At 33.9% G+C, this 25,913-nt stretch overlaps 1 protein-coding gene and 1 non-coding gene across 2 annotated transcripts in view; both read left to right on the top strand.

Annotated features, from left to right (window-relative positions):
* Positions 1–13,098: 13,098 nt before the first annotated feature.
* The window catches only part of TfAP-2 (transcription factor AP-2), a 116,890-nt gene continuing 104,075 nt past the window's right edge, over positions 13,099–25,913 (top strand). Inside the window, exon 1 of the mRNA XM_089648980.1 lies at positions 13,099–13,893. Within this exon, the coding sequence (XP_089505106.1) occupies positions 13,099–13,893 (795 nt within the window). The remainder of the gene's footprint in view (positions 13,894–25,913) is intronic.
* TRNAP-GGG (transfer RNA proline (anticodon GGG)) lies at positions 18,062–18,135 on the top strand. Its single transcript has one exon. It is a non-coding gene; the product is annotated as a tRNA-Pro (tRNA).

The raw sequence follows: 25,913 nt of genomic DNA, 5'->3' as shown, positions 1-25,913 counted from the left end.
TTATTGGGGGCGTTTACGATAAAATTTTGAATATACTAATATGACGTCACGTTTTCAAATTTCACTTGAGGCCATACGCGAGCCCAGCCGGCTCCAATGGAACCGGTATGGGGAGTGGGGATAATACGCTTTTAATCACTTAGGGCAGGTCTACTAATATTCATATGTCTATGAGCGCTCTTCATTTTTTACTACTATTTGTTGACAGACTGTAGGTGCCTAAATACTTGGTTGTGTATGAAATGACGTATGCACGTAGATGAACGTATGAGTCGGCTCCTACCTACCGTCGAGAGCAGCGGGACACTTTACAGAATATCATTTTATGATGTATGGACAAGTATGAACAAGGTGTCCCAATCTCTCAACAAAATATAATAATATAGATTAAGGCTCCGTATTAAGCGTTCGAAAAGAAGAAGAAGATGGTTTGAAAGTGATACATGTGTAAAAAAATGTTAGGAAGGGCGCGCTAATATTAAAAAAAACGATTATATTTACAAGGCGAAAATATTTAATAAAGAAAGACTTATTTAAAATACGGCAAATATTTAGACAAATAATGTCTAAAGTAGCATTTTTTTAAATGCTGTCAATTTTTCACAGTATTTCTTTAATTTTAGCTTTTTTTTCGATCGAGGAAATTTCATATAATTACTTTTCCGATCGAGGGAATTTCGTATAATTACTTTTTCTGATAGAGGGAATTTCAAATCATTTTTTTTCCGATACAGGAAATTTCATATAATTACTTTTCCGATCGAGGGAATTTCGTAAAATTACTTTTTTTGATCGAGGGAATTTCATATAATTATTTTTTCCGATAGAGGAAATTTCATATCATTACTTTTTCCACTCATCAAATATGCAAATATTATCAAAAATAACTTTTTTTTTCACCATCTCATACAAACTCTTCTGTTATTCTGACTCCTGACATGTCCCCAATCAAATAATGGCGTCCTGGATTTCATCTAACAATCACATTTATTTTTTTTTCCACCGCTGCTCATCTCACTAGGGAATTCCTTTGTTGAGATGAGCAGCTTTACAATTATATTCAATCAAATAAGCACATCACATAACACATACACAGATTGATCACATCGAATATGGGGCTCCTAAGGTGATTCATCACAGAAGCCACGATAAGGGTAATCCAAAATCACTACTCTCAAATCACCAGTGTGGAATTTTTGACCATTTTCTTGAATAGATTAAATGAACCTAGTTTTTATATTTTCACCGAGAAGAAAAACTCCTTTGTCTAAATGATGTTCTGGTATTCACCGGCTGATACATTAAAAAAGAACCCAAATTAGCGGACCACAATTTTTTGTTCAGTAAGTCTTATATTGGGACACCGTCTAAATGACATCAAGTAGAAAGTATCGTTTAAAAAATTCAGCAACTCGGATGATGAATTTGTAGCAGAACCGAAGCACTAGAGGAGGTAGTTGGTATTCATTGTTTTAACATATCACTGGAATTAATACGGCGGCCGCATATCTCCAATCTACTGATTGATTACGTTATGATCTTAGACTGGTGTTGAAATTCGGTTTTAAAATAACTAAACAGCAGATCAGTTATTTTTCTGAGTTCTATAGTGAAGAAAGCAGCACTGCGATGAAAAAAAAACACTTCTCCGACTTTAACCAACTTCTCAATTTTCATCTTACATATCTCCTTTTTTTATTTGTCACGAATAACCTGACAATATTTGATTTCTTTTACTCGCATTAATAAAATCTTACACATACTTTTGCTTGGAGGATGCCATAGTCACCCCTGGCTTCAAGCAGTTGGGAAGAGAAAATCAAACGTCACATTTCATCCATGGCCCCCGATTTTTTCTTCCATCACACCTGCGCGTTATAATGTATTTTCCTGGCGCTTCTTTAATCAGCTCTACATATGCGTACTTATGAAATAACTAATTATTTATTAAGATTTAACTTATCATGAATAAAAGTTATGAATCACTTTATTGTGAATTAACTGATCACGAATTTAGTAATCGTGAGTTAACTTAAGGCGATGCCATACGTAGTAATGCAAAATCATGTTTTTTTGGTTAGAAAATTTGGTCGCCTAGAAATGTTTCAGATGCTTTAATTAAATACTGCGAGTAGAATACATCTTGGCCTTCGAAATAATCGAGTATTTTTTAGATAAGTCTTTTTTATAAGCCCAGAAAAAATTAATGTATAAGGCCTATGAAAACTGCTTTAACGTTCAAAATCTCCTACTTACGAGCCCATTTTCGGTTATGATTTTATTGTATAATGTGGCAGATTAAGTTAAATATTTATGCCTGAACATCCACAAAATAAAATAAAAGGCACTTTTTGGCCATGTTTTTTTTTTTGCATAAAATCAAAACAGGCGGATGGTGTTAAGCTGAAATTTAAACCTTATAGCCATCTACGTAAGGGTTGTTATTGATAGCGGCTCAATTTAAAATACTACACGACATACTGCATCGCCTTAATATAAATAAAATGAACTTGATATGAATTAGCTTATTATCAATTAGCTTGCTAAGAATTTCTTATTATGAATTAACTTACCACGAATTAACATATCATTAATTCACTTACTTTGAAGAACATTAACTTATTATTAATAAAATCATCTTGCTTTGAATTAACTTATTGATAATTACAGCATTATGAATGTTTTTTCCATCAATTAACTAATTATTTATTAAGTTATTATGAATTTCATTTGCTTATGTCCTGAAAGAGCTAGGAGCTGAAAAATCGTACGCAAAATGGCGTCAACAGTTTTTCTTTCGAAGTAGTACCGATTTCACTTCTTGGGATTATTTGTCCAGTGCGAATTAGTGATATTTCCTTAACAAATACTAAGACTTATTAAACATTTTTTGTTACAACAGAAAAAAATGAGTAATGAGTATTGAACAATCCGCCATATTTATTTCATCATTTGTATTATCCAAAAACGTTGTTATGTAGTACGTAGGTATAAAAATGAGGCTTGTATATGAATGTGTATCGTATTTATTGTGTAGGTACTTAATTTGTTCTAAAATTTAACGCTGTAACAATTTATCATTTACTAATGATGGTACACCTTATAGCACAAGTTGTCAGTATCGCCCTGTTGGCCTAGCCAGGGAGTATTGTTACCAGTGATGGATCTAGGTATCTCTATATAGTATAAAATAAAGTCGCCATCCGCGTCTATATGTTTGTACGATTAGTTCTTCTTAACTACGCAACGGATTTTGAAAGGTTTATATATATAATACACGCATATTTTATTTACAAAAAGTAAATAAATGTCGATATATTGTAATAAAGCCATTAAAAAATATTTTTGGGCGCTTACATTGCTAAAGCTGGCTAAACCTTATGCGATACATCGAAATAATGTACTACGGAATTGTATATCTTAAAAAGGCTTACAGATAAGTCTCATGGTATATGTCATCTTCTATGTATAACTCCCAGCAACGCCGGTTAAATGTCAGCTAATAAATAATAAAATAAAAACTACTTATCTAGTATTCAAAACTTGAAAAAAAAAATGAAGACAATATTTAAAGGAGATATTTAATTTTAAATTGCATTTAGTTTAGTCATAGAAGTAGAATTGCCTTCAAGATCACAAATCAGAATCGAAACGTGGCTGGAAAAGGTGTTAGCCGTATTAGATTACCAGATCTGAATAGCCAGGTACGTTTCGACCATCCTCTTCTCGTCTCCTTCTCCTGCCAACACTTTTTAGCCTCACAACACACCCAAAATGGAGATACCATCGTCACTCTGTCTATGGGCAGCTGGGATTTTTATGGTTAAACTTTATAAAAAGCTTTGTTTTTATTCGACTCAAAAACAATGTAATTTTATAATTAAATAAATAAAACGATGTAAAAATTGAGTATAAACAAAATCAACGAAAAAAATTCTCCGATTATAATGATTTATTTTTGGTGTATTATGCCGTGTTGTAATTACACATCCAAATGATTATGAACACTGTGACTCTGTCCAAAAGATTGGCTGTAGAAGAAGTTAAGCAATACGACATAATATCCCCAAAAAATAAATCACGATAATCAAAAACTCAAAATGTGTCCAAAATTTAACTTAATTGTACGGGTTTGTCGTCTGCTCTAGCGTTGATGTTTTTCTCAAACTAAATAAACTTCGAGTAAGAATGTATTAGTTTAAAGGTTTTTGTAGCGTTGCAGCTTCAATATTGTGTTATTTTTTTAGCGAGAACAAATATTCGTTCTTCACCTTGCCCTTCTCAGTACAATCTGAAGTGCATCGATAGGATTTCGCATCACTACCTAATTTAATTCTCACATAATCCCGGCATTACTGGCTGCTTCTTTTACGACTAGAAGCTATATGGATACCACTTACGAGAATCGACTTTTGAGGCGTGGCGTGGTATTTAACATCTAAGATACAGATATGTTCCACATACTTTACTCCTAATAAGAGGAGATAGGCGGTAAGCGTTGATGAGGAATCCTTTAATCAGCAATGAAGATAATACACGATGAAAACTTACTGATATAAAATATTGTTAATTTATTAAAAATCTTGTCATATTTTTCGTGTTCCTGTTGAAAACGGACTGCAGGCCTTTAACGAATGAATTGACAGATTTCCTAACAAAGTATCAGTGAAACGTGAATGTGTTATAAGAATATTCTGAATTTACTAATATTAGCATGCTATCACGTTTTGAGCAGGATTTTAATAAATCAGCCATACTCATTTTACTCCTAATAATAATGAAAATATGATACAAAAAGACACAAGCAATATAAAGTTAATGGTCGTAACTGGGACTCGAACCCTGGTCCTTTCTAGTCTTATCTGAAATGTAATCATCGAAAACAACTTTTTTGTTTACTTTATTTGGGAAATAAACAGTTGTAAATGAAAATTACTAACACAATGAGAAAGAACATACTTTAAACCAATTAAGTTCAATTAAATGAATATAAATTAACAAGCTAGCAGTTAAGTATATTCTATTTAAAGCAAAAAATAAAGATAGATTGTAACGTGTTCTATTACACATAAATGCACCGTCAATCAAATCCAAAGTAAAACACGACAATAAGGAGCTCATTCAATTGGTTTTGAATAAATCACGGGAAAAGTAGAATGAAGGAACAGCCTGCCTTGAATTCCCAAGAATCCCGACAATAGGGCGCTCGACGAACTTTCACTGTTCACGGGGTGAAATTTCCTCTGAAACGAGATAATCTTTAGTATGATTTTGATATTTAGTACAAAGCATGTGAATAATACAACGAGGACACTACGATTGCATCTTCTTGCTACACGACACGAATTTGAATGTTGTACATACTTGCGACAATTTACAATGCAACAAAAATCTTCGTATTTTAAAGTGTGGGTAAGGCTGTTTTTAAGGAAGTAAATGGACAGTAGGTATATGATGGGAAAAATGCTAGATATTATCCAAAACTTTTTCAATACTAAACAAAGATGTTAACACAATTTTCGCTTCATTAAAGATATAAACATAAAAGTCCGAGAGCTTGATTGTAAGAAAGAATCATCAATTGTAACTCTGGTTCAATGAGCTCGGATTTTTTTAATTGTTTTGAATTTCATGTGACATTTTTAAAATTGAAACCTATTGTGTCAATAATGCAGAATAGCAATTAGGTACTGAGACAGGTGCTTCATCAACTAACCTATTGCCACTTTATCACATTCCGTCATTTTATATTAACATTTTCATTGAGAGTTCCTTGTACCATCTTCGTCAATGCTTAAATATTAAATTGAGGTTAATACTCCAATATGTTATCCCTTATAAAATTGAGTTATGTACAATTTTTGTAATACGTCACTTAAATAAAATCAAATAAACTGCTTTTCGTGCAGATCTTTTTTGTGATTATTACATCCCCAATTGAGGTTACCTGTCTATTAAGAGCTTGACACCAAACATAGCAACTGCCATTGCAAGCACCGTTTTGGTTCTAAATGGTGGCAATTTACCAGGCCGAGACGGTGCCAGTCTACCACTCTTGCACAAATATGTCACAAAAATATTTTTCATTTAATTATGTATAAATAACACACGTAAATTAAATACATACGCTTGATGATCGGTGTACGATAAACGACCTATGTTTATTTTTCAAAATCATAAATTCAGAGCTCAATTATTGCAAACTTCTGCGTCTGATCAATTTAAGAGTACCTTCTCGACACACTAGGAAAAACGACATATTTCAATGTCACCAATCACAAACAAATTGTGTAGCAAACTCCTCAATTCCTTGCCCACATAGTTTAGAAAATGAATACAATAATGGTATCGACATTTTTAAAGTAACAAATTCGATGTTAAAAAGTATATAATTATTTTTATTTCATCTAATTTTAAATCACTGTAATGTAAGAAATTATTTTTTGCAACTAAAAATTGTAAACATTTCCATCAACCCACTGTATAAGACCTATGAACCAAGAAGCTTACCTCTAACTAGACTTAGTCTAGAATATTTCTCAGTAATATTAATAGTAGGTACCTAATAAATTTGTTTTAAGCGCATTTCACGTTTTAGTTTAACGATTAAATTAATTGCGTCTCAGCTTTGATTGCATGCGAATAAAGCTACGTGGGTGGAGTTATAAAGCGATTGTAATCTATAGCTAACTGTATTCTGCCCATCGTAACACGTGTGCACACACATATACGCGTGTGGCTAGTCCGGCCATACAGCCTTACATCGCCACACGTGGTGTAAAACGTGGAAACCAGTTTCGCCGTGTTCAAGTTTACAATCGAAGTCATTGCAGACCTAAATAAACAACTTTAACCTGAAATATAATCATCGAAAATATTAATACAATATATAACTCTTTTTTGTTTACTTTATTTGGGAAACAAACAATTGTAAATGGAAATTATTAACTCAATGATAAAGAAAACATTTTCATTAAATGAATATAAATTAACAAGCTAGCAGTTAAGTATATTCTATTTAAAGCAAAAAATAAACAAAGATGTTGAGGCGATGCCATACATAGTAATGCAAAATCATGTGTTTTTGGTTTGAACATTTGCTCGCCTAGAAATGTTTCAGATGCTTTAATTAAATACTGCGAGTAGAATACATCTTGGCCTTTGAGATTATCGAGTATTTTTTAGATAAGTCTTTTTATAAGCCCAGAAAAAATAATGTATAAGGCCTATGAAAACTGCTTTAAAGTTCAAAATCTCCTACTTACGAACCCATTTTCGGTTATGATTTTATTGTATAATGTGGCAAATTAAGTTATTTATAAAATGATCGAAAAAAATTAAATATTTATGCATGAACATCCACAAAATAAAATAAAAGGCACTTTTTGGCCATGTTTTTTTCTTGCATAAATCAAAACAGGCGGATGGTGTTAAGTGGGAATTTAAACCTTATCGCTATTTATGTAAGGGTTGTTATTGATAGCGGCTCAATTTAAAATATCACACGACGTAGTGCATCGCTACAGTTTTTGCATCGTTAAAAATATTAACATAAAAGTCCGTAAGCTTGATCAGAAGAAAGCATCATCAATTGTAACTCTGATTCAATGAACTTGGATTTTTAAAAATTTGAAGTGTTTTTTTTTTAATTCAAACCTATTCTAAGTACTACCTGTGATATAATATTTTAACGGAAATTTATTTTATTGTGATTTTCAAAATTTTAACTGAAGTATCTGAATTACGACTATCCCGTGATTTCTCACGGGTCTGCGCTAGTATATTGTCTATAAAGAAACAAGTAGTGTAGCATCCCGAATTAGTAAGGCTGAAGGGAGCGAACAGGCGAAAGAGATGGGAAAAAGAAGGTTAAGAAAGTATCTGGCTATTCAGAACTGGTCACCAAATACCGCTAAAACCGTTGTAATCGACGTGCATGCAAGCATATTACTTAAATGCATTCGGCCTGATAGACACATGTAACAATCGTTTAAATTGCTTTATTTGGCAAAACCAAGATGGTCCAAAACCCGCTACAATCCAAGTGCATGATGTACATGTCACATTATGTACAGAAATTATTGTAATGTAATTCACAAGATTGTTATTTTAGTTTAGTATTGCAGTTTTTTTTACATTTTTACATGATGTACAGAAATTATTTATTTATTTATTGACGCCCTATTGGGCTTTTAAGTACATAAAAATTAAAATTTCATTTTTAACAACAGTATAAAACAAACAATAGAAAATCGAAATAAAATATAATGATTTCTCATACATTATTTTCATTCAAAAAGTGGTGGACTAATTTGGCTTTAAATGTATTGAAGTTTAAATTAAATATGTCAGCGACATCACTTAGTTCATTGCCCAACCTATGTATTCTTTCTAACACAGATTTCGTAGCGAAGTTATTGTTGTAGAATAAAATATTCCGTCTAGTATATTTTGGAGGTATATGTAAAGATAGCAAGTTTATAGTGTCAGGGCAGTCTAACCTTGAATGAACAATTTTATATAATAAAAGGAGATCAAATGTTTTTCGCCTTTCAGATAATTTCGATAAGTTAAGTTTACTGCGTAAATTGACATAATTGATTTCAATAATAGGAATACCAATTTCGAAATTAATAAAACGTAAAAATTTATTTTGAATTTTTTCGATTTGTAATGTAATTTACAAGATTGTTATTTTAGTTGAGTATTGCAGTTTTTTTTACATTTCAAAAGGCGCCGTAGTTCTAATTGTTTCAGGCGCCACTTGGCTCAAGTCACCGCCCGTAGACAGGAGTGGTCTGAGTCTGACAGCATGAATATTATATGCTGTTACTGTTATTTTGAATATTTTTTTCACATTCTTTCAAATCACACCTCACCGAATTTGCAATAGCAGTAGAAGAATAGGTTCCAGGGATAATAAACGTACTATTGTTTGGCAACAAAGGAACAGGTAGATTAACACAAGGAGACTGCGACAGGGAAGCGATCATAAACATTTTTTTAAACTGAAAATAAATAAGGAATAACAAAACTGGGCATAAGAACTTTGTCATAATCAATGACAACAATTTAGCTAGTAGTTCTGCGAACAGTAAACTTCGTGTGTTTATAATTTCATTTTATTTAATGAATCAATACAAAATTTCATAGGAAATCGTAAGTTTTGTAAGTAGGCACTTAATACCTACTTACTTGATTATAAAAATAAATGTTTTACGAAACGTTTGTTTATAATTTCAAATATAGAATTATACAATTTTCAATTACACACTTAAGGATTTTTCCGATTTTATAGCTCGCACTAGGAACCACGATTATCCGAAGTACGGCGGGATAAAGTATCCAACATGGCACCCAATGTTAATGTTATTATCCGGAACTTATTTGACTATAACATCCTTATTTCTCAATGTTTAATGTTTTCTCTAGCCTTAAATGGGACGCAGCACCGTACGTCACTTCAAATGGTCTTTGTAGCCAATAGCTTCAAAAAGTGCCGTTTTAAAGATTGACAGGCCAAAAGCTATATACAGACGGTTCTAATATGAACTGTGTCAGACGATAAGAGTCTTTCTGAGGCACTATACAGGGTGTATCGGCACGTACCCGACAAACTTTAACCAGCTATTCCTTTAGCACAGTTGGAGTAAAAAATGTTATGGGCACTTTGCTGTCCGATAACATTTTTTTTAATAAAAAATTTACCATTCATATTTTCACCACATGTCACCACTGTTTTATCCTTTGTCAAAGTTTGAAAACCCACCTGGCAATATTTTATTCGAGTTTCGTTGAATAATATACGTACGTACCTACATTAGCGCGCTTTTACGATCACAACGAAATGGCATGGCACCATTCGCCTCATTTTTAGCTATTATTATTTAGTGTGTACGAAAGAGCGAACACGCTTTTTGACACACTTGCAGCCGTTGAACACAAGAAAGCTGTTGAACACGAGAAACAACGCCAATGACAGTGACGGAGTGTGGATTTTTTATCATTTTTTGTTTTTAATTGAAAAAAAACGTTACCGGACAGCAAAGTGCCCATAACATTTTTTACTCCAAATGTGCTTAGGAAAAGCTGGTTAAAGTTTGTCGGGTTCGTGTTGATACACCCTGTATAGCTCTATCCACTGAAGATATAATCGCTAGCAGGAATATCTATACCTACCCATTGAAATAAAACCGATTCACATAGATACAGCCCTAAAAATGGTTTACCTACATGAGAAAAAAACCATATTTAAAAATGGTAGTTATTCTTATACATAAAAATATCTTTATTATATTCTGACCTCACGAAACATGGCGAAAACTATTTCAGGTAAATTATAGAAACTAAATTGGGTCCTTTCACCAGAAAACCAGTAAAAATAGCATTAGACATGTTTAAGCTCCGTTTCCACAAGTTGTGTCACCTGGCCACTCAGTAAGGTGTACGCACCTTTATATCTGAGAATAATGAACTGTACCTACCTGACAACACGCCTCCCATTGACTCAAACTGGAGTCATAGAATAATATTACAAAGCATCTCTGTTCTAAGGATTACATTTTTTCTATGGTTTTCTACGACTCGAGTTTGGATTTAGTTCGAATTTTAAATAAGATGCAAAATACCTATCTGAAGTAGTAAATTATTTTAAATATTCAACAGGAACAATATTTTTAAAAGGAATTATCAAATATATACTATTTGTCATCGCAGATGCGTTTCACATTTTTTCTGTATATTTTTATTTTAGTTCTTGTTTTTTTTTTAAGTTATTGATTTGTATTTAATAATATGACAGCTTGCGCTTGAACTTTTGGCTATAATTTTTTTTTTTTATAATGGCTATGTCTGGATTGCTTTCTTCTCTGCATTGCTTTTTGGAGATATGAAGTGATGTTGTGTTTATTTTTATTTATTAATCTTAAGTTAGCTCACATCTTCGTGTGTGCTAATAGTTTTATAAACATATAAACATGTACATTGTTTGGCAAACATAATCTTTCTTTAAATATTTCAATAAAATCACAAAAAAAAGAAACATTAATAATTGAGATAGACATATTTTCTTAATTCATTTTTGAACTTATTAATATTTTCTATCACAGCAATTTCCTTCGGGATTTTGTTATAGAGTTGAACGGCCTGGTACATCAGAGATTTTTGGGTGCTTGTTTTTTTTCTTGATTTCAAATATAAAGAACGAATATATAATAGACAAAATAATGAACAAAGTTTATTTGTAGTCTTAATGGTTTTGAAAAGCCTTTGGAAGTGAAATATATTAAGTACCTACCTACCGAAGATTATTGTGTCAAATTTAATTTATGGTAAGTAGGCATTAATTATCGTTTTTATGCAAATTTTGCACAAGCGTCCCAGCTGCTCTCAACCATCTGGAACCAGTGAGACTACAGCCTCCTCAATTGGGGGTATGTTATGAGGCTGAGGGTAGTGAGGAGGGGAAGAAGAAGTAGAGTGATCACCGAACACAGCTAAAGCCATTTCAAGCAACGTTTCAATTCTAAATGGAAGGCTTTCATCAGGGCGATCCTTAGAATGTCTTCCACTCTGTTCCCTTATGGTGTAAATATCCTTATTTTTTCGTCGGAAAATACTGTGCAAATTTCATAACGCCAGGTCTAAAGTGATTTTGTTGAATAAGAGGTATACCTATTTTATCTTTATATTAAGATAATTTCTTTAATTTTAAGGTTTTTGGGGAAATCCGTTTCGCATTATTTTACAAGCACTGCAGTTGGTGAAAATAGAAGAAAATTTGAATGAATTAATTAATGCTTTCTCTTTTAATTTATTATTTAAATTACCGTCACAGCATCCACTCCAATTGCCGGCGCAAGTCCTTCTTTTCCAGCATCCCGGGTCCATTCATCTGCAGTACCTCCGGCCCCTTTGTCTGTCATCTCCCGCGGCCGCTACTCGAGATCTGAGATACCAGTGTCCGAACGAGAGGCGAGAGGCTGTACCGCGACATCTTGTCTCCCTCCCACGGCCCGAGGCACCGACTGCCCAAGGCGACAGTCGGATTCGAACCGCCAACACAACGAGTACATAACCAATAAACCATGTGACCACCGTCAAAGAAATAATACAAAAATAACGAAAACTAACCTAAAAACGCAGAAAACATGACAATAAAATGCCGCCATTTTGTTTACTTTAATAACAATGTCAGCTTCGTTCGCGTTCAGTTTTGTTTTAATTTGACAGTGTTCGATTTGTGTGTTTGAAATTATCGGTATTGAAAGACTTGGTGTCGCCTACGTACGCAGTTCTTGAAAGTTGTGTGAATGTTGACTTCTTATTGTGGTTGTGTTGGTGACATTGGCTGTCAAGTTGACAGATGAAAAGGCGCGAAAAAAGCGTGTGTACGACATTGTTTACCATTATAATTTATTAGTGTTACATTATTACCCATATTATACCCGGATTCCGCGTATATAAACTGAATGAAGACATGACATTTTATCCGGGTTGAGTTATAATAATATTGTTTGTGGTATCCGAAGTTTTTTCGCAATCTAGTCAATAGATAAACTAATAATATTATGTTGAGTAAACAAAGAAATTCCATTATACTGGATTTTTCAGCGCTGATGATGATATAAACAGAGTTACAAGACAAAAGTCGTAGATATAAATATAACAAATTTAGGGAAAAGTTTTTATGGTGCTAACATATTAAATAATCAAAAATCTTATTATGTAACACAGAAGGGTTAAGGAATGTGGTAATGTTCGTCATTGTACTTAGCAGTAATTTTCAGGTCACAATTAATACACCACGTAAGTACTTCTAATGCGAAATGCCATATCTTTAATCAGATACAATTAAGTTCCTTGAAGCCAATAACATATCGCAAATATAAACATAATTATGTATTTTCTTTACGATGAACAATTCACCACGAATGGTCAATCAAATCCAAATGCAACTTGGCCGCAAAAACATGCCAATTTTATGAATGTTTGATCGTTAGTTGGGCTATTAATTTCAGAATTAATTGTTCAATCAAAGCAGTTTAATCATTTTACCTGTAGATGGTGATCGTTAAATGGGAATTAAGCATTACTAAAATGAACGCCATTCCAAGTTCTCCAGATTCCCTGACGTCAGACCATCTCGTCGTTGCTGATATGCTGAATCATAACATTACAGCTCCACTAGCTAAACGAAGAAAGATTCTTCACGCCCAAAATGGCATAGACATCCATGCAGATCTTTTGAAGACCACACAAGTCCATTTGGATCTACTTAAAACTCAAGCGCAGCTGGAACTCTTGAAAAACGAACCAAATGATATAAACCTCAATGATTCTTTGGATCTGAGACAAAACATGCTGCAAAAGAACCTGGAAATGTTAAAGACGCAACAAAGTTTAGGAAATTTGGACACACTTGACCTCAGGCAAAGCAGTTTCAATCTACTGAGAAGTAATCTAGAAATGTTGAAAAACAGCCAACGAAACTCCTTAGATTTGAGACAAAACTCAGACAGTAATCTAAATCTCAGACTGCAAATAGTAAACACACCAACAAAAGAAGAAATAACAGATCTACGAGAAGAAATAGATTTGAGAAGCGAACTAAGACAAGAGCTCGATCTAAGAAGAGACGAAATTGAAATGAGACAGGAAGAGATGGATCTCAGAAATGAAAGATTGGACGATCTACACGATGATACAGATATGACGGACTACGGGAATAAGCATTCTGATATTGACAACTCCACCACGGAATTAGACATGTCGCATACGTCGGAACTGACGGACAAAGACGTCATGACGAACGGATCGCAGGATGGAGTGGACGACGACGTAACATTCGTCATTTTGGAAGATCGATCGCAAACTACTGAAGACGATGATGATGTAAGTGATTTAATCATTTATTTTTCTGTGATCATGACCCAATATTAATACTGGTGGATGTGTTATGCACCCTCTATTCCAAAGCTTGGTTCATTTGATCGATATTAATTTTGTGTTATTTACAGCCAATTGCCATAGAATGTCTTAACTGGCGTAATGTTATGACCGAACATCATTAACTTTTATCTCCAATGTTTTTTAACCTCCATAAAGCAATTATCTCCGCAGGGGAATGAAAATGGATAATAATCAAAGAGTTTGATTTGATAGATTTTATTTTTCATTTCCTCTATGGATACTGCCAGTAGTATGGGTATTGTGCTTTTGATGTTTGAGTTTGATGGACTGTACCTGTCTATAGCAAGACCGTCAAACTTAAAATGATACGCTGGGCAGAATAAGTATTAAGATTTGAAGATGTTCGAACACGAAAGAGAGTTTTTTTTTTAAATGTTGGGTGACAAAAACTCAGACGGTTATTGTTAGCCGGTATGGAGACGAATAGCGATTTGACTTGAGGAACTAGAGGGAAACAGAAGGACACCGACAGGAATGGAGGTGTATCAAAGAGTAACCAAGAGTCCACTTTGCAAAAAATGCAGTTTTTGACCGTTGTAAGCAAAAGTTCTTGAGTACAAGACAATTCGTTTCATAATAATTTTCTTCGATCTTTATTTTGACCGTTTTATATTTATTTTATTCATGCATTGTGGTATTGCAACATGGAATAATCTTGGAAAAGCAATTAGCAATAAAATCACACGTTATGCCTGATTGGATAGATTGACTAATTAAAGTTATAAATTGATTTTCTACTAGCACATCTCCGATTCTTGAGGTTATAGCAGCGAATATAACAAGTTTTTCGATAAAAAGAATAAGCTAATGAACATTTGTTTTCTAAACAAGAAAACAAAATCTCTCAAACGGTGAGCTCTGATGCCTTGAAGTTCGTACAGCTTTTTCTATCTGAAATTTCTAGGTCGGTCAACTCTTTTGAACTTTTTTTCCATCTTAAGCTACGATACTTAGAAAATCATCCACTTTGAGGTATAAGTTAGAGTTTTAACTCAAAGGTCAAGCTGTATGACAAATAAGTGGTGACATTACCTCTATTGGACAAAAATAAGAAAAATAACGCCAAACTGTTCGCTGTATTTTTTTCAATATTTATTCAATAAGAAAAATATCCCTCAAAACGAGGGATACTAGAGTTCTAACACGGGTTAGGTTAGGTTACGTTAGGTTACGTCGGGTTACGTTGGGTTACGTTAGGTAACGTTAGGTCATGTTATATTATTAGTCTAACTGGTTGAATCTATCACACGAAACGAAAATTATACAAATCCACCTAATTGGTTTATCGTCAGTTTGTTTTTCAATGTAATTACATATACTCGTACAGTACCATTTTGATATCCTAAGCTTTTTAAGTTAGGTTAAGTTTTCAAAATGTTTCCACGTAAAAACGTAAATTCAAAAACTAGTCTTCGTTGATTCTTTTTTAGAGGTTTCTTATTTTATTTTCTGCTAAAACTTATCGTGGAACTTGTATGTCCGCTTCCAGTAACTCGCATGCACCTTTCTCGGTAGCTCTGAATTATAGGCTTGGCTATAGTCTGTCCTCAGATTTAAGTACTTCGGACACTCGAACACTCGGACAGTACGGTGGATATAACCAGTAGCCATTCTTTCTTCTGTTTTGGTCGAACAGGTCTTGCTCAAAAGGAGATCTGGTCTGAGAGAAAAAACAAGCCACCGTTAATCGTGTTTGGACCCGCGTGAAGGAAGAATTAAAGAGTGTTGATTGCAGTTCGTTCGTTAATTATAATAATCAAATACGAGAACAAATAATCTCTTCGTTTATCTGTTTAAGGGTTATATGCGTACATTTATTGACAAGTATTGCAGTTAAAGTTAAGAGAAATTGACATTCACAGATTAATGGAATTCTCGAGTAGGTAGGTATAGTAGGTATGTTTCTGGGTGCAAATTTGTCATATTTTAGAATAAAAATTTAAATCAGTTTTTTGCAAATAGCTTTTTTGTTTTGTTTATTGTTTACTTACATTGTATATTTTTTTACGTTAGAATTTTTAACCTCACTAGGACAAGCCTGTGTTAAGGTTAGGTTAGGTTTAGTTTAATAAATAAAATTGTGTTAATAGAAATTAGCGAATCCCTGAGGAATTAATACTTTATTTACCGATTTTGGTTTGTTGGTAAAATTAAGATACAATATTTAGAAATTTGCAGAATTCTTGAGAATCCACACCATTTTGTGGGTCAAAATATTTATCCTGTTGATGCCATTTAACCTCGTCAGATCTGATGTAGCTTCTGGCTGACTTACAACACTACTTTTTAGATGTCACTTGTAAGTGACAATCAGTGGCGCAGCTATAGTATTCGCATGGGATGACCACAACCCTGTGGCCACGAGATATTTTTAAATACAGGGTTTTCCAATAAGAGGTGTTATTTTGAATAGCCCGCTATTTCGGTAGATGTTACTTTTGAAGCTGTCATTTTTTAACATTTGACAAGTAGAAACTACGCCATTAATAAAAATGGAACGATACAAGCTTCAACAACGCATTGAAATTATTAAAATTCACTTGAGTGAATCAAATGCAAATCATCTTGAGTGGTGAGGCCCATTTCCACCTCGGTGGCTTAGTCAACAAGCAAAATTGTCGCATCTGGGGCTCGGAAAACCCAAGAGTTATTGTTGAAAAGCCTCTCTTTCCTCAACGTGTGACTGTTTGGTGCGGTTTATGGTCCGGCGAAGTCATTGGACCTTACTTTTTTTTAAATGAGGCTGGAGCAACAGTTACGGTGAATGGATTGCGCTATCGAGAGATAATTAATGATTTTTAATGGCCAGAATTGGATGATATTAATTTGGACAACGTTTACTTTCAACATGCTACGTGCCACACAAGCAACGAAACCATTGATCTTTTACAATTGAATAACAAAATAACACCTCTTATTGGAAAGCCCTGTATTTACTTTGTGGACCTTAAAACATCTGAAAAGTTTCATATCTGTTCTGTGTCCTCTGCTGATCGTCGCGAATCACCTGTAACATACAGAAGATACAGTGCCCAGTTCGCCGTACGTCCGCGGGACCCAAGTTTCGCGGTCCAGCCAGATACGAGTACTTCCGCATCCGAAAAGTCCCGTTACTGACTGCGACCAAACAACAAACACCAACCAGTCGACTAACCGACCAGTCCCACATCATGCAGGAAGAATGCGAATGCAAGCCGGCCGTTTTGTAACATGCGTCGAGGAATGCCGTAGGCGGGTTCCCAAGTGTTTATTTTATGATTTCTTTTATGATTTTCGTATCTATCTGTGAATCTTTATTTGATTCGTCTCTTGAATTGTGTTCAACGCCTCGGTGGCATGGATGAGATGCTGACAAACTGCAACAAAATTTTGCGTAGATATTTAAAACTTGTTTTATGTTAATTCGGCACAAGAGCTTAACATCAGCAATTGGGTTATTTCGCGAGGCCAAAGGGAGTTGAAAATGGAACGTCGACTTCCATTTAACCCTAGATAGTTAACTTTCGTTGAAATGACGAGCATCAAAATGCAAATCTACCTGTGTATACTGCCCAATAGACATGTGCTCGTGGCGGTTGTGTTTAGTTGATATGTTATTTTGTTTTAGAGATACTTACCGAGTACTTGTCATATTCTCGAAGAGTAAGTAATTTGAAAAGAAAAAAGGCAACGTTTCTATCATAGTTCTGTATTTAGTTTTAAAATGTGAAATTAATCTTAAAAAATTAGTGTTGTATTATGTAATATATGATTTCGTATTATCACCTCATTATTCTATATTTCGTTACATAAATTAAATATAATAAAATCGGCGACTAATTATTGCTTATAATCATTTGTTATCCTTTATTCTATGCATAAAACCTTTTCTTATAAATCAATAGTTTATCATTAAAAAATAAGTCAAAAATATTTCACCAACAAATGAAGATATAATATGTTTCGACGCCATCTAGTGAGAAATTTAGCACTGACAAAGCCTTTCCTACAAAAATAAAGTTGGTTGTTTACAGGTGTAAAAAATATAATAAGCTGTAATTGTTGATTGAGGTACTTGTACATTTTGAATTATTTGGCGGGTTGGAAATAAGCCGACATAGTTCAGTGGTTTCAGAGTACCTGACCGGGCATCAGAAGGCACGGGTTCAATTCCCGTTGGCGGCATTTATTTTTACTCGAGAGATATTTTCAATTTGTATTGATATTTCAGGACACTAATTATTACTTATAATTATTTGTTAATAAAATCTAATTAAAAACAGAACTTGTTGAACAAAAAAAATGTTCGTCAAAGAGTCGAATGGTTAGCTTATCACAATAACAACTTTAGCTACCCATGGTTAATAGAGTGGTCCAAAGAGTCAGGTTCTTCTTAATGCTTTTGGCGATCAGTTTTGCTTTAACTCATCTGAAGTTCGCAGTTCTCGAACGAAATTATATACTTTAAATATATTTCTCTACATATGCTCTGAGCTCTGATGTATTCATTTTTGGGATACTATGCCATGTTGAGCTTCCTCCTTTAGCCAATGTTTAGGACAGCGTTACTGTATTCATCATCAGGGTAAATGTCGTAATATGTATATATATATATATATATGTATATATATATATATTATTATTATAATATATACTATTATTATATTATTATTATATCACATTATGAATTATGAATCTAAGTAAGAATCGTGGCTCCCTTATCAGGCACAAGAGCTCCTCTTTTCTCCTAAGGTATACATGACCAATTATGACCCTTAATATTATATTTTGCAAAATATGTATGTATTAATGTAACCCATATGATGTATATTAAAATAATAAAAAAAAAATAAAAATAAAAAATAAAAAATAAAAAATAAAAAATAAAAATAAAAATGTGTATTGTGTGCGATGCCGTGTTGCATGCGTCAATCCTCGTAGGACCAGAATTTCATTACAGTTAATTCCTTCAATGTGTTTAATTGTTTTTGGCGTTTAGTTTTGGTGTAGCCGCTAACTATTAAGTTTAAACTTTAACTCCGTCGTCTCTACTAAACATCGGGCAGCAATGTTTCAAAGTTGATTTCGATTTTTAATAAATCCATAAAAGAATGAAGTTGGTTTATAATGAACGCCCTTTTTTAGTTCCTTGCTGTTTTGGGTCCATTGGTAGTCGGGAGAATGCGGGACCCACTGCTGACTACAGTTATTGGGTCCGGCACGTCACGACTGTAGCACGTGGTGTAGATATTGCCATTACCAGTTTACTTGCTAAGTGTTGGTATTGGTGGACTTGGGAGGTATTGGTTACTGTAGACTGGGGGTGTTTTTTTCTTTTAAGGGTCTCAGAAATTGCGTGAGATTATTTAGATACTAACCACACTTTAAATTTTCAGACAGCAAAGCGCACTTTTGCCCTGTTTTAAGTATTTTTACATTGAATATTGATGTAGCAAGGACGTTTTTGAAAGGTTTCGTTAAGGGTCTCAAAATTAATGATCTCAAAAAGTATCTTCACTTAAGGGTCTTAAAAATTATCTTCACTTAATGGTCTCAAAAAGTATCTTCACTGAAGGGTCTCAAAAAGTATCTTTACTCAAGGATCTCAAAAAGTTATCTCTGATCTCAAAATATCTTCACTTAAGGGAAGGGTCTAAAAAAGTTTCTTTACTTAAGGGTCTCAAAAAGTGTATTCTCTTAAGGGTTTCAAAATTTGACTAAGTTGAAAAATACTATTTAGTCTTGACCTCATTTTTAATATTCAAAAAGAATAGCACTTTTGTCCTCCTTCGAAGTTTGAATACTGAACAGATATATTGCGAGAAAGGATTCGATAAAAATCGTTAATAAAGCAACCTGACAATGGTATACTCATTTTAAGAATAATAGATAAAAAATTAAGATAACATAAGAAGTACCTGCAAATTTAAAAAAAACTTCTACGCGCTTTACAAAATCTTGTTTCACTATTCAACAACTTGGCTGTTTCTGCCGATAAGATGATGTGTTTATTTCCATATCTGTTTGGTGAAATATATGCATTCGTTAGAGTATTGTATTTATTATAGAGTCAGAGGGTTCAACTGTCAACCGACGAAAGATCAAACGCCATGAAATCGTCGTAAATATATAATATAAAACATTTATGGACCATCCTATTACCTACACGTCCTTAGTATTGGTATTGGCGAACTTACCAAGTATCTGGGGCGTGGTGTCTACATGTATACGCACATAATATGTTCCAGAGAGTCATGGGAACATTTCTGAACAGCTGCACGGTAAGAATGGTGATTTTGGCAAGTTGCTGAAATATACTGTTACAAAATTAAGGAAATTATACAGGGTGACTCAAAGTTCCTAGATGTAGGATGAAAGTAAACTGAATGCTGTATAAATGAGATGACTAATTAACCATCACATCGTTTTCATGCACGGGTAGTTTTCTTCTTTCTTCAATCACATTCATATGTCGTCTCATATTACTCATATCACCTTCTGTCATTAGGACTCTTGACATGGCCCGAATCATGTATTCAATCCACTTGATTGAGACATGTTTTCATAGGGCGTTCCCGACTTCGTTTACCATTCACATTACACTACTTTTTTTAGTTCATTTTCTCTTCATGCCCAAACCAATCCATTCATAAACTTACTCATTACGCTTATATTAGTTTTGCATTCATTGCGAATCTTCACATTTCTCAGACGATCACATATGGTTTTACCACACATACTCCTCAGGGTTCTCATTTCTACAGCATTCAATCTACTTTCATCCTTCTTCTGCCAGTTCCCTGTCTCGTTGATATTCATCAGGATAGGTACTAGCACTCTACTATGAACTGCTAGCTTTGCTTTAGACAATTGTTGTAAAACCATGAATGGCTGTACTACAAACGTGGAGATCCGGAAAAATAATAAGAGAGGCTAATGTGAGCCTAACGAATAAGATTAATAAAGGGACTCTTAGATTGTATGGACATGTGGAGCGAATGAAAGTAGAAAAGAAGTGTAAACGACGACTCCAGAGATAGACATGTCACACATTATGTAGAACATTAGAAGCCCTTATTCACAGTATCCTGGAATATTGCTCCATCACTCTGTCCCCTTACGAACAAAACCATATCTTAAAAATAGAAAAAGGACAAAACAGGTTTATGCCATACCTATATACAAGAGAATATACGAACTATCCATCCTTATTCTTAACAAGAATGCTCGATTTCAACCCCTCGTAAGTAAATCAATAACTTGTGTCAGGTATTGGCAAGAGCTAGAATAACAGAAAAACATTGTATAGAACGATGTTTTAATTGTATTGAAGCAAGGAGTGTATGCTCAAACTGAGATCATTTTATTATGCATCTTAGATTCAAATTAGCATGACAACGCGAAATGTTTTAATATTTAATTTTGCGACGAATGCACAAAGAAGATAAAGCGACAGAAGTGTGTTGTGGGCATGTCTGGGCGCCAGAAGAAAGCTCATTTATTTATTTTATTTTATTTTATATTATAGAAACAAACAGTACATGATTTACAGAGATGAAACAATATACAGGAATAAGATACTTCATGTTGGGTACCTATGATATGTTTCCTTGTAATGTCTGCTAAGTGGTAAGTTTATTCCTTAATTACCAGGTGACTTGTGTAGTTTATAGGTGTGCAGTGGCGGTTTTCTCTAAAGTGCGTTTGTGCGGCGAACCCCCATTAAAAATATGAGAAAATAAAACATCCTTGTTTTATAATAATATAAGCACATTATAGATAGCACGCTATTAAAATTTCGCCTTCAAAACCCGCGCCACCGAAAAGTACGATGCCTATTCCAAATTTGTGCGAGTTAAAATCCGCGCCAAACTCTCCATACAAAATAATCTTAGCCGGTACAGACCCTATGACGGTGATATATACAACATTTGGTCTTTCTTTGCAAAAATAAGACAAATTGTGTGCGCCGAACACGCGTTGTGATATCACGTGACCTCCGAACATTGACGAATGTAACCGAAGAAACCCGAGAACTTCGCGGCCGACGTTTAACCTTTGAACCATAGGGATGCAAGTTAAGTGTTATTTTTTTATGTTATATTATGGTATTTAACTTTGTAGTCATTTTTGTACATATTTTTGTTTTCTTGTTTCTGCATTTCTCCAACCGTTTGCTTATGGCATTTGTAAATCTACTACCTATTTTTAAATTTATTTCGTGCCACCTTTATTTGTTTTTTTGATGTTTTAAAATATCTATTATATATTCTACGAAATTATTCTTCTCTAAAAAACAATAATAATTAGCAACGTACCTACATTGAGTGCTATAAAAACATTAAACAATTTAATTCCTATAAAACTTTTCTCATTATCTAATAATTGTGTCTAGGTAAAGTGATTTAAAAACAATAATATGTAGGTACCCCTCCCACTAACTTTATTTAAGTTGTGTGACTGCTGCCGTATTCGACTATTTGACGTAGGACAACAGTAAGTAAATTTTAATTAGATATGTTTATCTTCTCTTGAATTTCTGAACCCCCTGTTAAAAAAACCACGAACCGCCACTGTAGGTGTGTGAGTGTTTGTGTGTGTGTGTGTGTCTGTATGTATACGCATTGAATAGTTTAAATTATTGACATGATGCCACGTTTGAATTTGGGCAGTGAATCCGAAAAAATGTCAATGTTAGAGTTTAGACAAATATTATTTAAAGTATGAAGAGCTCGGTTAATTTTCGAATTAGATGCTGCATTTGTTTTATAATTTAGCGCGTGGAATAGCACTATTATGTCGTATACGTCTCAAAGGTATGTTTAAGGTAACAAGGGACAGAAGTTCAGAACAGTCAATGTCATTGTTTAAAATTCTGTGTATAAATATTGAGTCAACCACTGCTCGTCTTCGCTGCAAAGTTTCAAATGTACACTCAAAGTTATTGTTGAATCTGTAGGTAATATATTTTATAAATTTGTTTTGGATACGTTGTATACCATCTTTGTAAATTTATTTATTTATCCAATTTTTCAGAATAATTATAAATTTCACTGGCCTGGAGCTGAGGAGTCAAAGGTTTTTATGTAATTTGACGACTTCTGTTATCTTTTAAATCAGTATAAATCATACTTTTATCGATTATCTATTCAGTGGATAAGTGTATACGTTTAAGTAAGTAACTACTTAGGAGAGCGTGGGCGATATTTTTAAACATTTCATTGTCTGGCAACAATGCTTTGAAATCCCGAATTAATCTCGGCATTTTAGAGAATTTGTCTATTTCCTACAAACAAACCTACACTTTATCAGGGGATCTCAACATTTTTCAGTCAGGGCACTTTTGATACAAAGCAGAAACTGACATGACGTAGGAAAAAGTTCTTTTGACTGTTATTTTTATTATTATAAAAAAAAAATTTACGTTCTCGAGCTACGTACGAATAACCCGTCAATATTTGAAAGACTCATATTACCGTCATACTAAGGGCGGGTTGTTTCGGAGAATTTGAACAATTCTTCAAATTTCAACGTTCTTTTTCGGGTTCTGTGAAAGTCCCATTCAAGCTATGTTATCATATTATTATAGGCTAGTTGCTTGACAAAACTGAAATAATAACAGAACTTGAAAAAATCTTTTACAGAACTTGAAAATTAACTGTGAAATTTGAAGAATTGTTCGAATTCTCCGAAACAACCTGTCGTTAGTCAAAAAATGTTGCTTGTGTCATGGCGGGGGACTAAGCTAGCAAATGAAAGGTGTATTTTCACTATTTTTTTAATGTTGAAAAAAAATACGATAGTAACACTTGAGGAATAAATTTTAATGGTTTAAAATGTGCCATTTTTGATTTGGTGTCAAAACGACATGTTCGTGAATATGGCGTTGTTGACGTCACGCCCACCAACGTCGGGAACAGCCGTCTTATGAGTCATATCGTATTCTACGTCACAATGACGCTGTAGCCAGTTTGAACCATTTTTAACTATACTTATAATTTTTGAAAATACAGCCATTGAATCCACTATGGTAATCTAGGCATCTGTCAACTCAGCCACTAACCAGAGTGTGCTCAAAGTATACTACAGGGTTTTCAAATAAGAGGTGTTATTTTGATATTTTTCCCGTAAAAGATCAATGGTTTCGTTGCTTGTGTGGCACGTAGTGCCGTCTTGTTGAAAGTAAACATTGTCCAGATCAATACCATATAATTCCGGCCATAAAAGATCATTAATCGTCTCTCGATAGCGCAATACATTCACCGTAACTGTTGCTCCAGCCTCATTTTTGAAAAAGTAAGGTCCAATGACTCCGCCTGACCATAAACCGCACCAAACCGTCACACGTTGAGGATAAAGAGGCTTTTCAACAATAACTCTTGGGTTTTCCGAGCCTTAGATGCGACAATTTCGGTTGTTGACGAAGCCACCGAGGTGGAAATGGGCCTCATCACTCAAGATGATTTGCATTTGATTCACTCAAGTGAATTTCAATAATTTCGATGCGTTGTTGAAGCGTGTATCGTTCCATTTTTATTAATGGCGTAGTTTTTACTTATCAAATGTTAAAAAATTACAGCTTCAAAAGTAACATCTACCGAAATAGCGGGCTATTCAAAATAACACCTCTTATTGTAAAACCCTGTAGTTTGTCTTTACTTCTTCTGAAATTGATTTATTGTAAATTGGCTAAAGATGGAAAAATTATGTCAGCTGTTTTTGGTGACCAGATCTACGTAGCCAGCTACCACATGCTAGTTAAGGCTTCGCTTAAAATATGAAAAGAGAAAACAAAACTTCTTGTTTTCTTCTTTATTCTATGTCATTTAATATTTAAATTGAAATGGACAAGATTAAATGATGCGTCCGCGGATACAGTGTTGAGGTCCACTGCGTTTCATTGTTCCTAATATTATAACAAATGTAATTTGATTAATGGCCTTTTTTCTTGTTGATGAAGAACATAACCGATTTAAGCTAGTAAGAAACCGTAATGAAATATTAAATAACTTAAAATATGAAATGTTTGCAACAGGAAGATGGTGGGCGATTTTATATGCTTTACAAACAAAAACAAAAAATTAAATGATCGATTTTACTGTCGGCTGTTTTGAAATTTTGAACGAGATGTATATTGATGGTAGAAGAAGTAAACAGTTAATAGAACATGGAACTTGTTTATCATTGTCGTGTTCCTAATACTAATACATTAGGATAATCTGCCTATAATGGCGCCTAAATGAACCTGAAATAGGCGCCCTTTAAAATAAAAGAGCCTGCACTCGGTGCCCTTTTAAATCAAGGAACCTGCACTTGACACGCTATTTTAACTAAAGGCGCCTGAAATAGGCGCCCTTTAAAATAAAGGAGCCTAAAATAGGCGCCTTTCAAATAAAGGAGCCTGCACTAGGCGCCCTTTTAAATGAATGAGCCTGAAATAGGCGCCATAAAATAAAGGAACCTGAAAAAGGTGCCATTTAAAATAAAAGAACCTGAAATAAGCGCACTTTAAAATAAAGGAGCCTGAACTTAAGGCGCCCTTTTAAATATCTACATAACTGAGCCTGTAATAGGCGCCTTTTTATGTAAATGAGTCTGATTTCTGATCCGCCTTTTGAAATAAATGCACAAATAATTTGTGCAGTGCTTATGCTGTATGGTCAAAAAACAGGTAAATAAGTATGATGTGCAGTGTGAGTCACGAGTTAACATAAGCCCATTTGACTCTTAAGCCCCAGACAGGTCAAATGATATTGATTATTTCTCAATATTTGAAATTTGGCTGATTTCACCAGAAGTCAGATTTAAGCTTACTTCCGTTATACGAACACGCCCCAAAACACACTTCTATCGGTGTATCTCTTCGGTGGTCCATTTTAAAGCACAAAGCACGTCGTTAATTGAAAGAAACGCGCAAAATATTAAATCGAACCAACGAACGTGTGTGCCAATTTCATTTGAAA

Source organism: Hesperophylax consimilis, chromosome 28 (assembly GCF_061612785.1).
Source record: "Hesperophylax consimilis isolate HC1 chromosome 28, BYU_Hcon_1.0, whole genome shotgun sequence".
In the NCBI taxonomy this organism is placed as follows: Eukaryota; Metazoa; Arthropoda; class Insecta; order Trichoptera; family Limnephilidae; genus Hesperophylax; species Hesperophylax consimilis.
Note: the sequence above shows the minus strand (reverse complement) of the source record. Positions and strands in the feature narration are given on the sequence as shown.